The sequence below is a fragment of the Cebus imitator genome, unplaced genomic scaffold (genome assembly GCF_001604975.1).
Source record: "Cebus imitator isolate Cc_AM_T3 unplaced genomic scaffold, Cebus_imitator-1.0 Scaffold19, whole genome shotgun sequence".
In the NCBI taxonomy this organism is placed as follows: Eukaryota; Metazoa; Chordata; class Mammalia; order Primates; family Cebidae; genus Cebus; species Cebus imitator.
The window spans coordinates 9,459,297-9,480,051 of record NW_016107334.1 but is presented as its reverse complement, the minus strand read 5'-3'; the positions used below and the strand labels follow the sequence as shown (position 1 = coordinate 9,480,051).

General features: G+C 34.0%; 1 protein-coding gene across 13 annotated transcripts in view; it reads right to left on the bottom strand.

The window, feature by feature from the left end:
• The window catches only part of MEF2A (myocyte enhancer factor 2A), a 138,837-nt gene that overhangs the window by 40,439 nt on the left and 77,643 nt on the right, over window positions 1-20,755 (bottom strand). For 5 of the 13 annotated variants that reach the window (XM_037735024.1, XM_037735031.1, XM_017518593.2 and 2 more), the window contains 2 exons: window positions 3,625-3,774; window positions 314-533 (listed from right to left, as the gene is read on the bottom strand). In XM_037735024.1, the coding sequence (XP_037590952.1) occupies window positions 314-533; window positions 3,625-3,774 (370 nt within the window). Of the gene's footprint in view, window positions 1-313; window positions 534-3,624; window positions 3,775-3,839; window positions 3,972-20,755 lie in introns of all 13 variants that reach the window. The other 8 variants (XM_017518635.2, XM_037735042.1, XM_017518633.2 and 5 more) reach the window with 2 other exon arrangements.

The window sequence follows — 20,755 nt, the reverse complement described above, 5'->3', positions numbered from 1 at the left end:
CTCACACTCTATTTTAAATCCTTGCTTGTGATATCTAACTGAATTTTCTGCCTGTCAAAGTATGGCTTTCCCATGAGAAGGAAAAGTGTATAAATGGCAGGTTCTCAGTACTGTTCTACTTTGCATGACACAATGCTATATCCACAATTCATTTTCAAAAAAATACTTTAAAATGGAGCCAATTATGTAGCAGTGATTCCTGCTCATCAAAGCAATAAAATTAAGAATAGCAAAATAAGAAACTGCTTATGCTAGCAATGAGTTTTTCCACCCTCTTTATTAAAGAACCAGCAGAATAGGTATCACTGCATACCTGCATTGCCAGTACTTGGTGGCCTCTGAGGAGCTCCGGGGGACACATTTCTATGTAATGCGGTTTGAGGTGGAGAGAGCATGCTTGAATCTGTTAATGTTGAGCTGGCTGCCAAAGATGGGGACACCAGTGAACTCCCTGGGTTAGTGTAGGACAAAGCATTGGGGCTGGTCACTGGAACTGTGACAGACATTGAAAAGTTCTGAGGTGGCAAACCAGGCTGTAAATAAAGAACAGGAGGAAAAGACTGTTGGTTTCATATTCATCTACAAAGTAACTTATGAACTTTAATTTGGCAAGGTAACTCAAGTTACTAAAAGTACAGGATAGGGATAAGTTCATAACCAATTTACAGATTAAAGTTATTTTCTTTGGAATTATATCTGAACATGAATAAGCCTGACATGAGCCTTTTCAATTTCAGTTCTACATATTAATATATATTAATGCAATATAATGTATATATTCTATATTTCAAATATTCATAAATACAAAAATAAGAGGATAAACCTGATAATAAAGCAGTGTTGTCAAATTTAGGCATTACCAAATGTATCACTGTCATCAAGTAAGCATAAATTGGTACTTTGATGCAAACCAGCTTAATAATTTTACATTTCTACTGGGAGATCCCAAATATAATAGAAGGAGAAAAGTGGGTACACATGTTATTAATATGTCAAATTTCATAAATTATAAATATGCCCCATTCTGATTTAACTGACTTTCTAAAGGGCAAAACAAACAAACAAAAAGTAATTATATACATAACAATGCAATTTGAGTATAATGAAAATGCAAAGAAACCTAATCTAAACAACAAAATTAACTACTAACCAAGCCAGTAATAAAAGTAATAAAGTTTTTGGTTTCTCCTTTAAATTATATGAAGATTAAATTACAAATATTATAAATGCTAATCTTCCCTCCAAATTATTCTACACCCCCTTTAAAAGGATATTTTCTATTTTCCTCTTGCATTTCCTCCATAGACCATTTACAATATGCTTGTTAACCATGATAAATAATGTTCCTCTTTATAATTTAAAGCGGGAGAAAATAAAACAACTTTACTCTGCCCTCATTTTAAAAGACTAACATCCAAAAGTAAGGTAACACTGCTAATTCAAAGTTGGAAGAATATATTTTATTGGACTTTATTCAGTAGTTTATTTCATGTAGAAAAATTATAATACATCAACAAATATAAAAACAGTGGGCATATGACAATTTTTTTCAAAAGTAAAACAGTTTTATTTATGCAGTATCTTTGCAACTTTAACATTAACCGCAAGGTCAACAACAATCGCTTTATCTGCTACTGTATCGTTTTTAAGAATAATAATGGTATTTGCCCCAAAATAACTCCTTAAAGCTATTTTTTCATGAGCTGGCTTCTTATATAGGTTGAGCATCCCTAATCTGAAAACCCAAAATCCAAAACTTTTTGAGCACCAACATGATGCCACAAATAGAAAATTCCACACCTGACATCATGTGTGGAAATGCAGGCATACAATACACAGTTTATTCAGCGTCCCCAAGGGAAAAAGGACCCTTCCAGTCTCCCTTCAGCTTCAATATATCTTTTCTGTGCATGCCAAGGTTCCCTCACGCAAGCACACCCATAAAGGGTAATCAAATGGCACATGTGTAGGCTACACATGCTAACAGCAGGTTTCCCATAATGCTCGGGGCCAAGACCTACAACATGGGTAGCTGAGACGTTTCACTCACACTGCTGTCCAGTTTCTCCAACAGCTTGACTTTCTGTGCTACAGATAGACATGAATGCTTCCTCTTGACGCCTTTGCTCTCCAATGTTCCATGTACACAAACTTTGTTCCATGTACAAAATTATGAAAAATATTGTATAAAACTTTCTTCAGGCTATGTGTATGAAACATTAAGGAATTTAATGTTTAGACTTGGGTCCTGTCCCTAAGATATTACATGTGCAAATATTCCAAATTTTGAGGAAAAAAAAAAAAAATCCCAAATCTGAAACACTTCTAGTCCCAAGAATTTCAGGTAAGGAATACTCAACCTGTAATACAGAATTACTCTGAAGAAATGATCCATCACGCATACTTTAGGGCATAGTTTTGAGAGAATTAACTGATGGTAAAATAAATGTCAGCACTGAAACTAATTTGTTTAAGGGAGGTTGACGTACATATACAGAATTAGAAAATTAGATCCAGAATAACCATTTTAAGTAGCTCTTGCCAATGGAGCTCCCAGTGAGAACTCTTCTGAAGAACTATCAAGTTTAGGAGCACAAGCTCAAAGACAAATACTCTTTCACTATGGTTAGATGAATGAGTATACAGAAATTATAAAGTCACTATTTGTTTTGCAATCAATTTAAGAACACTGCTGCCTTAAATTAAAATTAAGCCAGGCTGCTCTTCCTTAGTATCTATAGCATAAGAAAAGAACAAAAGTTGGCTGGGTGTGGTGGCTCACGCCTTTAATCTCAGCACTTTGGGAGGCCGAGGTGGGCGGATCATGAGGTCAAGAGATCCAGACCATCCTGGCCAACACGGTGAAACCCCACCTCTACTAAAAATACAAAAATTAGCTGGGAGTGGTGGCGTGCACCTGTAGTCACAGCTACTCAGGAGGCTGAGGCAGGAGAATTGCTTGAACCCGGGAGACAGAGGTTGCAGTGAGCCGAGATCGCACCACTGCACTCCACCCTGGCAACAGAGCAANAAAAAAAAAAAAAAAAGAACAAAAGTTTGGTGGCATTGTTGCCAAGTGATTTGGGGACATTTACAAACAGGAAAGCAGTAAGCTTAGCTCTACTATTATTACAGTGATTATACCAAATAATTAAAAATAATTTAGGAAAAAGTTTTGCAACAAACCTAACTACCTTACCTTTTGCTTTCTCAAGATCTATTTAAGAACATGTAACTTTTTAAGTCATGGGAGTAGAGGGAAAGTTTTAGACATACTCTATATTATAAATCATAGAATTTTAGAGTTGGGAGGTACCTTAAAAACCATGAAAGCCAACTCACTTACTTTACAGATGAAGAAAGAATTCAAGATGTTTAGGTGCCCTATCCAAAGGTATTGGGGTAAGAAGTGGCAGGGTCTGGATCAGTATGTTTTCTCTTCACTTCTACACTTAAGATGCTGAACATGTATAAGACTTCAGGAATTTTACCTTAAAGTTTTATAAAAAAATACTAATAAAATGCCTTTCTTCCCTTCTACTACTTGTCATTACCCACTATAAAAATAAGCAACAAGATGTTTGGTCAATCTCTTCATGCACAAGATAAAAGCACAAACCATACTTTAGTACTCACTGCGATTTTATGATTCCGCATCATATTATCAAATTCCTCATTAATTTTTTTATATTTTTCTTCTGTATGTGGAGTTAGCACATATGAAGTATCAGGGTCTGGGCTGTCGCACCCTCTGTGTTCCTTCTTGTTCAGAGCCTAAATAATGAAGTTAACAAAAAGGATCAACAAATAAAAAGTAGAGGTAAAGTAAAAGTACTTACAGGGCCTCGTTTGAAAATAAAATCACTATCTTCATTTAGTTTGCTGAATCTGTCCTCCGAGAGTGGACTGTGCTCAAAGTAATCGTCAGCATCAGGGCTCTCACAACCATTAAGGCCTTTCTTTCTTAAAGTCTGAAATACAATTGGAAAATTCACACACAAATAATGCTAACTTGCCATGAGTTTTTCTGTAAAATTTATTAAGAGAGCACAGATGGAATGAATTGAATTATACAAGAGCCACTGAAACGGTTTCTAAATGATCACAGATGTATTTACTTCTTCAAATAAGGTAAATATTAGATATAAGTAAAATTAATTCTCCTATTGTTCTTTAAGAGAAAAGGAATATTTACTTGTTTGGATTCTTCTTTCTAAACTTCTTAAAATACTAAATTACTCATTGCTCTGACAGTTAAAACTCAAATCTGATTAAAGCCTGATCAATTTATCTGATATAACCAAAGCATGAAAAAAATAAAAATCTATAAAAATGATGCTTTGAGAAGTTATAGTATCTTCATAAATTGAACATTTCAGCAACTTCATGTACTGACGTTCCTTTCTGCCTACCAGAGTTTATCCTACTCAACAGAAAGAATTAGCACAATATCCCAATCATTTCACTCCTATTATTCACTTTCCTGTATAACTTTGAAATATAACGTTCAAACTTGATAATTACTTATGTCTATAATGACTCTTTCCTAATTAGAATGTGTAAATTATTAGTGACTTTACATATTTTTAAAATTTGCACTTAAAAGTTATTCAGAGTGTATTTCATGGTTTGATTTAATCCACTGATTTGACTTCTGGAGAATTTTCTAGAGTGCCATTAAAGTATCTCCTGGATTATACTGACTTTTTTTTTTTTTTTTTTTTTTTTTTTTTTGGGATAAGTATAATGCAAAAAACAGTTGCATTTCTGATTTTTATTTTTAACTTAAAGTCATCCTGAAATAACTTGTCTAGTACTTAAAAGAATAAATTAAAAACCAAGAGCTTGAAGATCTATGGAATATTCATTTACTTTCAGAATAATTTCTTTCTTTCTTCTTAAAACCCTGGTTAGTCTTATTTTAAAGTAGAGTTACTGAAATGGCTGAGACTTCTTGATTTTCTGGCCAACTCCAGAAAAGAATTAGGAAGTTAAAATTTCGAAGTCAAAGCTTCATCACTGAACTAGTCCTAGATAAGTTCATCAATAAATGATTATTTAAATTAGATCTAAAGAAAATTATTTCATAGCAGTTCTTAGTATCCTTTAAAACATAATTAGCAATAATTATGGATGTTTATTTTACTCCCTTCTTCTTGAAGGAAGTAGAATGTAAACACAGTACATTAAGATTCAGTAATTTTTTTCTTAGTTTCTCCAAAGTCAAATTATTTAAAAATTTCACTTTACTCTCTTTGATTTTTAAAAATTTTGCATGAAGAATCATCAACAATCATTAGTGTAGATATGTTAGCTTCTTAAATTACTTGGCATGTGCATATAGCAAACATGACATTTATTTCTACAACATTTTCTCCATGGCACTAGGCTCTATGGGTCAAAGTAATCTCATGGACTTTGATGTGTGCTTGGCCATAAAAGGTCCTGTAGCTGGGAGCACTAAAGGTTAAAGGCATTTATCCTCCCCCAACCATGGTAACACATTTACTTGCCAAATCTTTCCAAGTAGCTATGAGCAGTGAACATGTAGATACTCAGAACACTGGAACACACTGAACTCTTAAAACCTACAAAGCCCCAGAAACAGAACAAATAGAATAGATGCCTACACACAGATCTTATCATAAAGTTGTTGATTTATTCTAGACCTAAATTTCTGACATTCCCCCCTATTTTCATCTATTTTAAGACTAGTTAATTCATAGTCTTGCTCTTCTTAGTAAGCTGTGATGCGTATCACTGAAATGTTCACAAACGACAATCATCAAGTACTTATTTCTTTGACCATGTTTTAATTGACAGAGAAAGAAGAAGACAGCCATTGTTCAATAATTACATTAAATTTTTACTCTAAGAGTAGGGTTAACCCTGCCTGTACTTTTGACGAAGGAAAGCGCTCTGCTATCTCCAGCTCTGCAAGCCTTCACTTCAGATGGGGTTTCTGTCACCATGAGGGAATTTAAGAGGCTCTATCAGCTTTGTAGATAATAAGCTAATGTACCTCTGTTTGATAGGCAACTTGTGTCTCCTTATCACTAAAACATGAAGAGTTGTTTTGAGAAGCCAACTACCATAAAAAGACTTTTTCTGTCTTCACATTACCAAATAGCACAAGAGTAGAAGTTTCTCCTGTGCCACTGGTATTATTAACAAGTGGAATGCTGTAATCTTTTAAGAAGCCCAGGCGAGGTACATAAGAACCAGGCCAGTCTCAGTTTTCTCATGCACAAGTTAGGGACAATAAAAACACTTGCTCAGAGAGGAAAACACAGTGCGCAAAGGTCACCAGTATGAGAGATCTGCTTATTCCTCACAAAGAAGAAGTAGAAAAATGCATCAGGAGGGTGAACACTGTGTACTCTCTATAGCTATTACTAGTCATTATCATAATCCATTCTAAAGTAAACAGAACTTCAAAGATACTTTATTTCTTGTAAATAATGTAACTGACAGTTTTTCAGTATCATTCCGGTAAACTTAAGGAGAAAGCTCAATTGTGCCAAAACAATTTCAAGTTTCTGTGGTGTGTACCCATTTAAGTTGACTTATCCCAGTTGCTTTTCTTAAAGAAATGTATTCTGAAACATACATTACAGACGGCTAAACAGACAAATTTAAAGAACAATTATTAATCAGTTTAAGCTGATTTGATACACCTTGTTCTGTGCATGTTCCAACTAATTTAAAGGTCTTAATTGGCAAGATTACTGAAATAAAATCCTAAAACTAATGCACCTGTATTTTTCACCAGTTTACTTCTATAGAAGAAAGTAATTTTATTTCTGAAGGGTCCATTAAGCACTTGTTAGAAACAATCATTTTTCTATTTATGTCCACTTTTCTATTTATGTCACAACAAAGTTAAATTCCATTATGATTTTAACATAATGTGACGGGCCAATTCCGGTACTTTCTGCATACTGTCATTTATGGTACAAAATGCAGAATTTAATAAACTTAGCTAACATTTTCCTTTCTACACTAATTATTTAAGAATAGTAAAATACTTTTAAATGAATCCCAAAAAACTAATATCTTTAAAAACTATGTATTGTTAGAACACATTCTTCTAAGTTATCAATTTGATTCTATGGGGTTTGTGCCTTGGTTTTTGAGCTATTTTTCAACTCTGTAGAAACAGAAGTTAACTTGTAGAAAACAGAATAATGCAATTTATTTGTGTTTGTAGATGTGCAAATAAATTCTATATGGTGGAAGTTCAACTGACTTCTTCCTTGAACTGTGGAAGAGCCAGGTTTTGTATTTATGAAGCAAATTCATTTGGCCTTGATGGGCTTATATATTTGTCTGATCTTTGAATTTACCAAGGCAACATTTTTTTCAGACTCCCTAATTAATGACTTAAAATCTTTGACTCATGTCCACTTTATATCTGAGACTCATAATTACCTTTATAAAAAACTGTTATCACTTACAAGTGTGAAACTACCCAATTCATTGATTTTAGATCTAAACTCAGGAAAAGAGATTCCTAGTAATCCTTGATAGACCTTATTATCAGAGCAAGTACTGGTTTTTAAAAGGAAGAAGTAGTATGCTGTTCTTTAAATTTTCTTTTTTAATATTTAATGATGTGTATTAATTTGTTATAATATCAACAAGGAAATATGACGAGAGGGCCTGTGGCCTTTCAATACTCATCTTCAAGACATTCTTGTGACAATTCATAAAATGTTATTTGTATCATAGCATTAAGAATGTTAATTGTCTAAAACAGTAAACCCCACAATCTCCTGAAGCTAGGTTCTTCTCCATCAGAAGCTACTAAGATCTAAAATAAAACACAAGCTGGTGCAGGAAAAGAGGAGAGCATACTGCCTAAAAACATTTCCAGGAAAAAGGAATCCCTACATCATATCCACACTCTTTCTGTGTTGGAAATGCCCAAATTAACTTAAAACAGAAGGTTTTGCTTGTTGTCTGGCATTAATTAAACCAGTTTTACCTAAATAAGAACTTTAAAAGCCTTCTATCTACTGCTGATCAAACATTCCAATAGTAGGAAGGCTCCTGAGTTTTAAATTTCCATACCAATTTAAGGAAAAACAGTGAAAGCCTGAAATTTTGTGAGTGCCCCGACCAGAACCACCTCCATTTAGGTTAGTTATATCCACTTGTTTCTTTGATGAAGCTATTTTACAGCATTGCAGAGATTAACTTAGTTAATCTAGTTAACTTATTACAGAAAACTTGTAGTTGCTGCAAATAATTATTGTTTGCAGAAACTGTTTCCTGTGGAATACCGTTGACTGTCACCCTGTGGATACTGACCAGTTTTGTTTCTATTTATAAATTTAATTCTGCATTCTTTAACATAAATTGTGTTACATTCTCCTCTGTTTATGATCTTATTGTTCCCTCATTCATTAATGAATCAAAATATCCAGTATGTTCATTTTATAATTTTATGACAGTAATCTTTATGCCTTCATCCAAATCTAATCTGCAATTTGGAAGACTTATAATCCTAACTGCCTGCTGTATACTTTCATTTGGATATTTTACTAACATTTCTATTTCAACTTAACAGAGACAGAATTTGTTACCTTTTATTAAATCGTTACCTTTTATTAAACAGAGCTCATCTTTGGACTTGCCAACCTGGTCAACCTTATTCCCTTTGTTCTCTCTCTACATTCACATGGAATATCAAATTTTGAGATTATTTCCATTTCTACTGTTCCCATACTCACTCAACCCTATACTATCTTATGTCTAGGCTCTTACATATCTTTTTTTCCCACTTTTCTCTCTTTCCATTCTATCTGTCCCATAAACTGTTACCAATTCAGTTCCCCTCAATACCACTTTGAATTTATCACCTGTTTTAAATCAAGTCATTTTTATATGAAGATCATCAGTTGCGCCTGCAAGGGGTTATCTTGCAAACCAGCCTCCGTGGCAGAGATGAGACCATGGAGCCCTTAATATGGAGTTCCTGGTGTCAGGCCTTCAGAAAGCCAGGTGCTCCTGCCTCCTTCCTTTGAATGCTATCTGTCTGCATCCTTTGAATAAATTCCTTCATTAGTTGGAACTACTTTAAATGAGTTCCTATCCCTTATAATCAAAGAAGCGTGAGGAAGAAAACTGTCAGTGATCCTTCAGGTAACACATTATTAGTCTCTTTATCCAAATCACATTATTTCTCAAAACAAGTCTGGCTAGTACCTCCACAACCTAGAATCCAGAAAGGGTCTCAAACCTCGAAGTGATGATTAATTACTGTTGTGATGATTAATTATTGTTGTTGGACAAAGATAACTGACTGAAATAATGGTACCTACTCCAGCAAAGATCTTTAAAGTCACATGTCCTATCATTCTCATATAGTACTAGCAACGTTACCTTTCAAATTCAAGGAAACATTTACAGAATTCTGGGTATATGCTACCACTTGGCTGATTCTGTGCATCTGCCTCTCATTTTCTGGTTTATATACTAAATCTCTTGGTGAAATTAGAGATGGAAAGGATTAAGAGTCGAAAAGAGAAAGAAAAGAGACACTTGAGGAAAAAAAATACTCTTTAGACTTTTTTCTAAGTGAGGTTTTCTTTTACATAATAAACTTACAAAAATTTGTTTCAAAATGAATTACTAATTAGGCAGGGCAATTCATTTGAAGGGGGTTTCTTTTAGCTTATGATCTTTCATGTTAAACACTCAGCAACAAATTACATAGTTAAAATTTTAAGACACATTTTTCCATGGAAATGTTACATATAAAATGGTTAAACTATTTTATATATAAAATATAAAATGTTTTATATACACACACACATATATATGTAAACTTTCATAGAACATAAGTGTGTCTAAAATTTTAAATAAATACATGTGATTCTCTTTGTTTAGAATGGAATCTGACAATTATAAAGTTGAGCATATGTTAAAAGTTTTTTCAGTTTCTTGGTAGGCAAGGGTTAGTACAGTCCACTTCTGTGTTTTTGAGTTTATGTACACACACACCATGTAGATAATGTGTGTATATATACATACGTGCACATATGTATATTACTATAATCTTTGGCATCTGTTTACAGAGTAAATAAATCAGGATTATCTTTCTAAATATGTTTAAATAAATATTTAAAGCATATGGGCTCTTAAATAATAACTCATAGACATCCCAAGGGATTGGCAATTTTCTGGAATCTTGACATATGCTACTAAATTTTGGAATGAAGAGCCTATACTCCTGGAGTATTTGCTAAAGCCCACGCCTGCACTTTTAACTCTTGTCTTCCAAGAACTGAAAAAAAAAATTAACATATGCTCAACGTTATGATTGCTAAATTCCATTCCAAACTAATAGAATCATAGCACTTACAAAGAAAACTATAGAATTAAAAGTACTCAAAAGGTATAAATGCATGGTTTTTAAATACAAGAGAATTAATTTAAATTAATTAAATAAACCCACGATTTGACCACCCACCTTAAATCTCATTGCTGTGAAGCAGCTGGGCAGTAAATGCTCCATAAATGCTGGCTGAGTAGTCAGTAAATCTAGCACAAGTATGAGCAAGTACTTGTAAAAAAAAGAAATCATGTCTTGGGCCAGGCGAGGTGGCTCATGCGTATAATCCTAGCACTTTGGGAGGCCAAGACAGTTATATCACTTGAGGTCAGGAGTTTGAAACAAGCCTGACTGTAGCAGACACCCGTAATCCCAGCTACTCAAGAGGCTGAGGCAGGAGAATCGCTTGAACCCCGGGAGGCAGAGGTTGCAGTGAGCCAAGATCACACCACTGCATTCCAGCCTGGGTGACAGAGCAAGACTTTGTCTCAAAAAAAAAGAAAAGAAATCATGTCTTAAGTTTCAAGAAATTGAAACTAGACTATTAAAATATTTTAAAAATGAGAAAAGTTCTCTTCCCTTATTATAAATATTTCCAATTTTGAAACATATACTTACTCTTTTTAGCTTCTGACAACACATAAAAACAATTTTTAAAAATTGTGAAATATGAATGGTACGTACAAGCTTACATAAAATTCAACAAATAATTATAAAGTAAACCTCAGTCATTTCAATCAGGTCAAAAAAATAGATCGAAGTCAGAACACTCCCTATCTCCCTTCATCATATCACCCTCTCCACTCACCTGTATAAGTAATAACATCCTAACTCTGTGATGACAATTATCTAGATTTTCTTTAGAGGTTTACCACATATATACATATCCTTAAAAATATAATTTAGCTATGCCTATTTGTGAATGATATATGAATAGAACCACACACAGTATACTATTCAGTCTTGCCTCTTTCATTAACACTGTTTATGAGATCCCTCCACAGAGTTACACAGTTACAGCCTGTTCATTTTCACTAAATATTCTATTATGCGGCTTGGAAAAAAAAAACCTTTTATCCATTCTACAGCAGACAGACATTGGAGAAGCTTCAATCTTTTGAGTCTATAAAAATGCTGCTGTGGACATTTAGTAGACAGTCTACTGCATATCTGCACACATTTCTCTTGGGTATGAATTCTTAGGAACAGAAGTATTAGTCTGCAAAATATGTGGATCTTCAGTTATATTAGATGATGCCAAACTGTCTTTTAAAATCATTGTATCAATGTGCATTCCTACCTGTGGTATTTAATTTGCATTCCGAACTAATGAAATTAAGCACATTTCGTATCTGTTGGCCATGCAGATGTTTTCTTTTGTGAACCACCTATTTAAGTTACTTTGCCAAGTTTTTGATTGCCTTCTGATCATCGTTTTATAGTAATTCTTTTATAAGTAGTCAATGTAAGTCCTCGGCTAACTTTATAGTTGTAAAAATATTTTCCCATTATGTGGCATTAAAGAAAACTTATCTTTGGATGAAGAGGTCTTAAAGTCAAATTTATCAATTTTTTTCCTTTCCAGTTAACTGTATGATAGAGATTTTTATGTCTTACATAAGAAATCTTACCTACCTCATAACCATGAAGATATTATCCTGTAAATAGCTTTATAATTTTCCCATTTACATTTAGGTCTATAAGCATCCCAGAGGTAATTTTGTATAAAATCTGAGGTAAGTTCAATTTCCTGAGTTTTCCATATGGATAATCAATTGTCCCTACACCACTGCTTAAGGAGTTTGTTCCGCCACCTCTAACATATATTAAGTATCAATATATGCATGGTTCTGTTTCTGAGCTGTTATTCCATTAGTATGTTTGGCATTTGGTATTTGTGCCACTGCCAATGTATGTTAATTATTATATCTTTAAAATTTATCTTAATATATTGTAGTGCAAACCCTCTCACCTTGTTCTTCAGTGTCTTCTCCTATTTTCTCTGTGAGCTTTAGAATCAGTTGTTGAAATTCTTTCAAAAAGAATTTCTTGGTATTCTGATTGATATTTCGTCAACTCCATAAAGATTATCTATGTGGCACAGATATATATGAGATTTCTGATCCATGAATATGGTATAACTCTACATTCCTAGGATAAATCCAACTTAGTCATGATATATTACCTCTTCTACATATTGCTGGATTTAATCTCTGTGTAAGTAATGCTAGATGCTTTAATAAATCCATAAATCTCAGTGGCTTAACACAATGAAATTTTATTTCTTATTCATACAAAGCCCAGGAAGGATGTCTTATTCTCAGTGAGCCCTGTGTGAAATTCGGAGCCCCCAAAGACATTTATCTTATGGTTCCACATATAGGATCTCAGGGTTCCCATCTGGATTCTTAGCACACAGGATGCCAAACAGGGAAGAAAGAATATGAGGATTATGCAGGAAGTATCTTACTGATCACACCTGGAAGCAGGTTGCATCATTTTTACTCCCATTTCCTTGGCCAGAGGTCAGTCAGAAGGCCACTCCTAACCACAGCGGAGGCTAATGCAGAGCCTAGTTTTGTGCCCAAACAGTAGAGAAAATCGGTCATTCTGAAAATAACAATGTCTCCCACAAAAAATATGTGAACACAAAGAAGTAGATTAATATTTGGCTGAAGACTTTCACATTTATGTTCAGTGAAACTGACTTCTAATTATTCTCTTTGCAATTCTTCTAGTTGGTTTTGCTATCAAGGTTAGGTTAGCTTTAGATAGTAAGGAAAGTAAAGCTCTTTGTTCTACTATTCTTCGGAGGAGTTTGTGAAATACTGGAATTATTTCCTTCTTAAAAATCTACTAATATTTGCTTATGAAGCTATTGGGACTTGCAATTTTGTGGAAAACTTGACAAGAATATTCAATTTTTCTATTTTTTTATTATTACATTTGTTAAATTATATTTTTCTGAAAATCTGTCCAATGAATCAAAGTTTTGAGGCATAGGATTCTGAGATTATATACTCAAAAAAGTATGTCAAAATATCCACTGAACAGAACACTAAATGGTACTTTTGTGATCCTCTAGTTCATCTTCCACCCTCATAGAGGAGAACACTAAAAGGTAAAAGAGATCCAGAGATCCAAGTACTCATCCCCCACCTCACCTCAACATACAGCTAGCTGTTAAGTAACACAACCGGGACTAGAATCTAAGTCTATTGCTCTTTCCAATATACTATACTGAGCTGTTAAATGGACTGCACCCATCAGTCAGCAAATCAAAGGGAGAACAGATAAGAGAGCTGTAATCAGGAACAACTTCAACCACTGAGAAGAGATAACATTTACTGTGTATGTGGTGGTTGTAGGCACTGTCTTCATATTCCTCTGCAGTTCCTCTATGATCTTATTATCCCTATCTTCCTCAGTGACAAGTATGTGGTGTTCAGGCTATGGCTTCTCTGAATTCTAAGATCTTATTCAGTTCTAAGACACTACTAAGTTTGATGGCAAAAATCCCAACAAATGGTGATAAGATTCCCTACCTGCCCCACCCCCACCCCCAACGCTTTTGAGGCCCTTGTCTCCCAGGAGCTGAATACTGAGCAGCCAGGTAGTCTCAGCTTGTCACCAGAGAGAATGTAACTCTGTTCTAGATCTCCACACATAAACGAATGCTGAGACACAGCTGATTCTCAGTGCACTGCAAAGAAAAGAAAGTCTATCTTCAACAGTCCTGGAGCTTGGTTCTTCACTAACCCTTTTTGTTTACTAAATAAATATGTTAATTTGCCTTTTTCTTTCATTCAACAAAATTTATCCAGAGTACCCTACTAGGTGCTGATATTTACTGAGAAACTAGACAGATCATTGTCCACATGAGGCTTGTAGAGGGCATCTGATCACTCCATGAAGACTGCTTTCTTACCATGGCAGCCTGATTTGGTCGTGGCCCTTTCTTCCAAAGCAGTAGGTGGTTTGATTGTAACACTGACATACAGGTGTTAAGCCTTCCCTCTTGAAATTTTCTCTGGGTATACAACTTTAAGTTGGATTCTACTATGTTCCTTTATAGCACACTTAAGCTATCATTTCATTGACTCCAGATTTCATTTGTTATTTGGAAACAGCATCCTTTTGAGGATAGTCTCTACGTTTTTCTTATCTTTGTTTTCTTCTATATAGAGATTTTTTGTTGTTTTTTACTCTGCATGGGATTTGCTGAATTTCTTAAATCTAAGGATGGCGGGCTTTCATCAATCCTAGAAAATTCTGTCATCTCATCAAATATTGCCTCTATCCAATTCTGTTTCCTTCTTCTAGTATGCCAATTAAACATAGGCTAGAACTTCTAAACATGATTCTCCTTTTCTTTAAACCTTTCCTGATGTTTCCCACCTTTTAATATTTGCATTGAATTCTAGATAATTTCTTCTATCTTCGGTTCACAAATTCTCTCTACAGCTATGGAAAATCTACTTCTACCATGTCTACTGCATTAGTTTTGTTTATTATATTTTTCACATCTTGAAGTATTTCATTCAAGTCTGATATGTCAATTCCTTTATAACTTCCTGTTTCCTACAGATATTTTCAAGCTTATTTCTTAAAACACAGAAAGTGAAACTGTTCCATAATGTACATTAATAATGTCATCTGAAATATATAGGAATTATTTTCTACTGTATCCTGCTGTGCCTTTTTTTCTTATATGCTTGGTCATCTTTGTATGATGTCCAATAGTTTTGAAAGGTTAAAAGAGATTACTAATGCACAGAATAAGGTGCCTTTCTTCAAAAAGGATATAAATTTGCTTCCCCCAGCTACCAGGGCCCTAGTTTTCTTAAATGTCTTGTATTATACTTGGGACTACGATTCCATACAATGCTGGTAACTTGGTTTACAACCTCTCGGATATGTTCTCTTTTTTTTTCTTTTCTTGTTCTCTTCTTTCCCCTACCTGCTCAATACTAAATAACTCTCCTTGCAATCCTTGCGGAGTAGGAGAAGGCAGTGCATTTTCCTCTTTTCCTAAGGCCCAGCTTAAAGGCATGTGGGGATATCTATTAGGCACATAAACCTAGAAGTGATCATTTTCCCTTTGATTCTGAATCTATCAGAACCTGAATCTCAGTTCTACAAATTTTTATCCAGACAGGCAAATGATTCAGGGTGGCCAGAGTTTTAAATATTTCTTTACCTTTATGATCTTATCCTCTCTTAAATTTTGGCCTGGCATATTCCTTGAGAGCTCTTCGATAATGCAAAAAAGTTTTGTTTTTTTTGTTTTGTTTTTACAGTTTATCTAGTATTTTTAGATGTCTTCAGCAGAAGAGCTGATCCAGATAACCTAGCCCAATAATACCCAAATTTACAAAACAAAACAACATTTTCTAATAAAATCCACAAAGTTATTGTGTTACTGGTTTTTGTTGATGTTTTTGCTATTTTTTTTAAAAGTGAGATATAGGACAGGGTTTGGTAATTCCTCAAAAAGTTAAACAGAACTTACCACAAAACCCAGGAAATTCTACTACTAACTAGATACCCAAGAGAAATGAAAACTTATGCCCTTACAAAAACTTGTACACAAACTTCATAGTATTAAATGGAAAACTATTTAGTCATAGAATGAAGTACTGATATAGCTACCATACAGATGAAACTTGAAAACAACATTATGCTAAGTGAAAAAGCTGGACAAAAGACCACATACTGTATTGACTCCATCTATATCAAATTCCCAGAATAGGTAAATCCATAGACACAGAAAGTACATTAGTGGCTGCCGGGATGCAGGGGAAGAAAGAGTTGGTAAGAGACTGCTAATAGGTACTGGGTTTCTTTTTGGGTTGATGAAAATGTTATGGAATTAGTGTTCATAGTTGTACCAACTTGTGAGTACTAAGAACCACTGAAGTGCGTAATTTACTCTGGTGAATTTTATGGTATGCAAATTATGTATCATTTAAAAGAAGAGAAAAAAAATTTCAGGTATGTCTACCATATTTCAATAAGTAATTAAAATATGCATTCAATTTCACATAATAGTCAAGGATGTCTGGAGCAATGACTTATAAAGATATAAGGTAATGTGATAGTACTACTATAGTATTAATGTGATAAATTAGGTTAATGAAAGCTCTGGGAATGTATACTATGATCATGAATAGTTATCACATTGGAAATCATATATTGTCCTAAGATGCACTAGTCCCATCTTAACTAAAGTGTTGCCAGCAATTCTATTCAAGTAATTTCGTGTATTTACAGGACCCACCCTAGTGGCCACTAGCTACACTCATATGCCTCAATGAACATTTCAAGATAGCTCTCCAATTATCATTTGTGTTCATGTGCAGAATACAAAGCTGCATACGGTTTGCTATTTACAAGATTTTCCAAGAATGTATACACTGCAATAAAGGAGAGGCCTCTATTCTTACCTTTTTACATATGTTTACTTCTCTAAAGGTTGGAAGTAATATATATTAGCAGGTGTGGAGGATGGGGAGATAAGGAAATAAAGTCATCATTTCCAGTATTACAGAGTAAAAAGAGTCACCTCCTATGATTGAGTGTTCCTTTCACTTAAACATATTTTACATTTTTGTCCCTACTAGATCTTGTAAAACTTGATGAAGTCTTAATTAAGAGTATCACAAATGAGTGAATGCTGAAGTACACAACACTTCCTTTAGTTCCATTTTATAGGTCATTATTAAGCTGTGTGCTCCGTAAGGACGGAGCACTGTGAAAAATACTAGTGTTCCTTAGCAAAGTCTTTGCCTCAAAGGATCTACAGTCCTTCTTGCTCTCTTTGGACGCAGCTTCCTCATCAGTTAAATGAAGCAGAGAAACAAATCAGAGTTTTCCAACTGTTTTACAACATAAAAAACCCCTTTTCACAGCATTATTAGGTAAAAAAAAATATATATATATATATATATATATATTAAAAAAACAAATTATACACTCAAATTTTCTATAAATCAATTTTTAAAAAGCATGATGTGTCAATATATTTCTTAGAACACAGCCTAACCCTTCACTTTAATCTCCCCTCTCCATTCAAACCAAATGGAATTGCATTCCTCTTTCTAGAATTTTCAGTATTACTAAAAACCTATCATAGTAGATGAGATAATTTAGTTTATTTTAAAAAGCTACACACTTCGTTTAAAATGCTGCTTATCTGCTGCCAGATTAATTCCTGTAATAATGATTTGACTACTTAAAACTTTTAAACATCCCTCCAAAGGCTGTTCAATGCCTACTGGACAAGGAGTAAATAACACAGCTGGGTATTCAAGACCATCTATCAAATACATTAAATCTGTCTCTTCTTTACCTTCAATTATTCCCCTATACAAACCCTCTATTCCAAAAAAATTTTGTTAATGATGTAAGGTAAATGCTATATCCTTAGAGAAAAAAAATATGGATATCCAGGTTTTCCAGCACCATTTATTGAAAAGACTGTCCTTTTCTCGTTGATTTAGCTTGGCTCTTTTGTCACAAATAAATTAACCATGTATCTATGGGTACCTTTCTGAGCTCTCTATTCTGTTCTATTGAACTACATGCCTATCCCTATGCAAATACCACACTGTCTGAATTACTTTAGTTTATGAACTATGTGACTATCCCTACGCAAATAACCACGCTGTCTGAATTCCAGGGATATAACATCTGGCCAGAACAAGCCAATCAGGACATTCTATCCTTTCTCTACCACCATGTTTAGTGTTTTCAGAGTGGGAGATAGAGAGGTAACTGATTTAAACAGTACAATTAGAGTTAATATTAGACCATTTACTGCGGATTCTGGGACACAACTGATCTGATACTTTACACTGAGGCTGAACAATATAGTAACCAATAGCCACATGTGGTTAAATTAAAATTAAAAAGATTAAAAACTCAAGATTTTCAGTTGCAATACACACTCAATAGCTACACCCAGTCCTACTATATTGGACAAATATGTAACATTTCTATTACCACAAATTCTATTAGATAGTGCTGCTTTAGATGATGCTATGTGTAGATAGAAGGCCTAGAGCTGCCACTGCCATTTTATCAACCATGAAAAAACCAGCGTGAAGACAAAGCTGATACGTGGGCAAAGGCAGACACCCGGAGCCCACTTGAACAGAGCCTAATTTCTACCACACTGCTGAGATTTTTGTTACATGACATAACCAATACCCCTATTTTTAAGACCAATTTCAGTGAGATCTTCCGTTGCCTGCATGTGGAAGCAACCTAACTAATATGATATGGTTTTCAAAATGCTTTCACATACATTACTTTAACTGATAGTCAAAACTCAGTAAGATTTAAAAATTTAATACTGTTCTCTCTGCTCTATTAAACACTGAGCTTACTAACCCAGAACACTAAGCATTCAATAAGTAAATGAAAATATAGTAAATATATGCTAGTTAGAATACTAAATACAGATATTTACTTTAAATAACTAATAAGTGACATATTAAATAGGATTTGAGAGTCTAATATCAAATAACTTTCACAAAATATCTAAAACGTTAGTTTATACTGTCCTACAGAACATAATTTATAGGTTTTTAACAGACCAAAGTAACAAAACCATTTTTAAAAACTTAATTCAACTATACAAATGTGGAAACCACAATAAAAATGTTTTAATTATATACTATTGTGGGATAATCCTATATGAACATGGATGGCACAAAAAAAAGCAAGCTAATGTTTTGAATTCCTCTACAAACACTACTTGCTACTTTCTAAGTTCTTTTCTTAGAGCATAAACATTTTTAAGGTTTGTGAGATAGATTCTGGAAACAACACTTAAGCCCAGAAATTACCACAAAATAAACCAGTTATTTGAAAAGAAAATTTCTATAAAAACAAAGCATCACAGAAAAATATTCTCCACTCAATTACAAGAGATAAATTCCAACATGTATAATAAAGCTTTGGTTTATTCTAGAAGGCTTAAGCATGTAGCTGCCTATTTACCAAGTTCTAAAAATCACTAATATTTTAAAAACAATATGGAAGGCTTACCTTCTCACGTTTCACTGCAAATGAATTAAAATGAGAAACTACAAGAAACACTCTTTGAGGAAAAAAACATAATCTCGTATCAATTACCTAAACATATAATAATATTTTTTATAAAATACCCTTAGCATAATCAGCAAAACACGTTACAAATTTGAAAATCAACCAACAAAAACCTACAAAATTACAAGATATATCTCCTTTTCTAAAATATAATTCATACCATCATTTGGAATTTTTTTACCAGTACAACACTGACTGCATAACTGTAAATTAAAAAGTTGAGTTATGACTAATCTATGCAAGAAAATATCTTTCTGTAGAATCTAGATCCCTGGAGTCTGAAAACAGAGCCATAAAAATAACTTCAAAATAAATATGAAAACTATACAGCTGTCTCCTTAATTTTAAATTGTGTTTGAAGTGCCAGGTATCACAAAACTGTATGTCTGCATTAGCCATCTATATGCAAGAGAACTGAAATATCATTTAGACTATATACAAGTTACTTTAGAGGCAGATACAGAACACTGAGAAACCCAGGACGCACCTAGTATCTTCTGCCCTAAATGAGTTTCTGGCTCAACTAGCAGTATAACATCTTACAATATTTATATGCTTAATGATTAATATTTGATGACAAACATAAAAATCTTGGCATTCTAAGGGTCTTAAATTGATATTGAAGTGTATCTAACAAAAGAACTTCCGCCGTAAGATAATAAAATAGCTAGCATATCACCTTATTAAGAAAAAGGCACCAATAGGGCCAGTTACCACTATATTCCCAGTGTCTAACACAATGCCTGGTACAGAGTATGATAAACGTCAATACAATAAATTTAAAATGTAGGACTATTACATTCAATATTTTTACCTCTTTTCCTTTTCCTTCATCTCCCTTCAAAAAATTACCATGCAGTTCTAACATAACTTACTGCATGGGAAATGCAAGGAGAAACCTAAGCAGCTATTTTATTAAGCTCTTCCAGTGGCTATCCAAACCTGCAGGATAGAGTGAAGGGCCTTATATAGCTCATGAGGATCTGGTTTACTTCTCAGGTCTTTAGCTAGTCCACTCTTCACACTATATTACAGTGACACTTGGCTGATTTCTACTTCATAAACTAGCTGCAGTGTCTCATTTCCTAATTTTCACATAAGCTGCCTTCTAACCTAGAGCATCTTTCTTTTCCACCTACCATATCCTTTAAAGCTGGGGTCTCCAACCCCTGGGGGCACAGACCCTGTTAGGAACCGGGCTGCACAGCAGGAAGTAAGTGGTGGGCAAGTGAGCATTACTGTCTGAGTTCTGCCTCCTATCAGATCAGCAGTGGCATTAGATTCTGATAGAAGCATGAACCT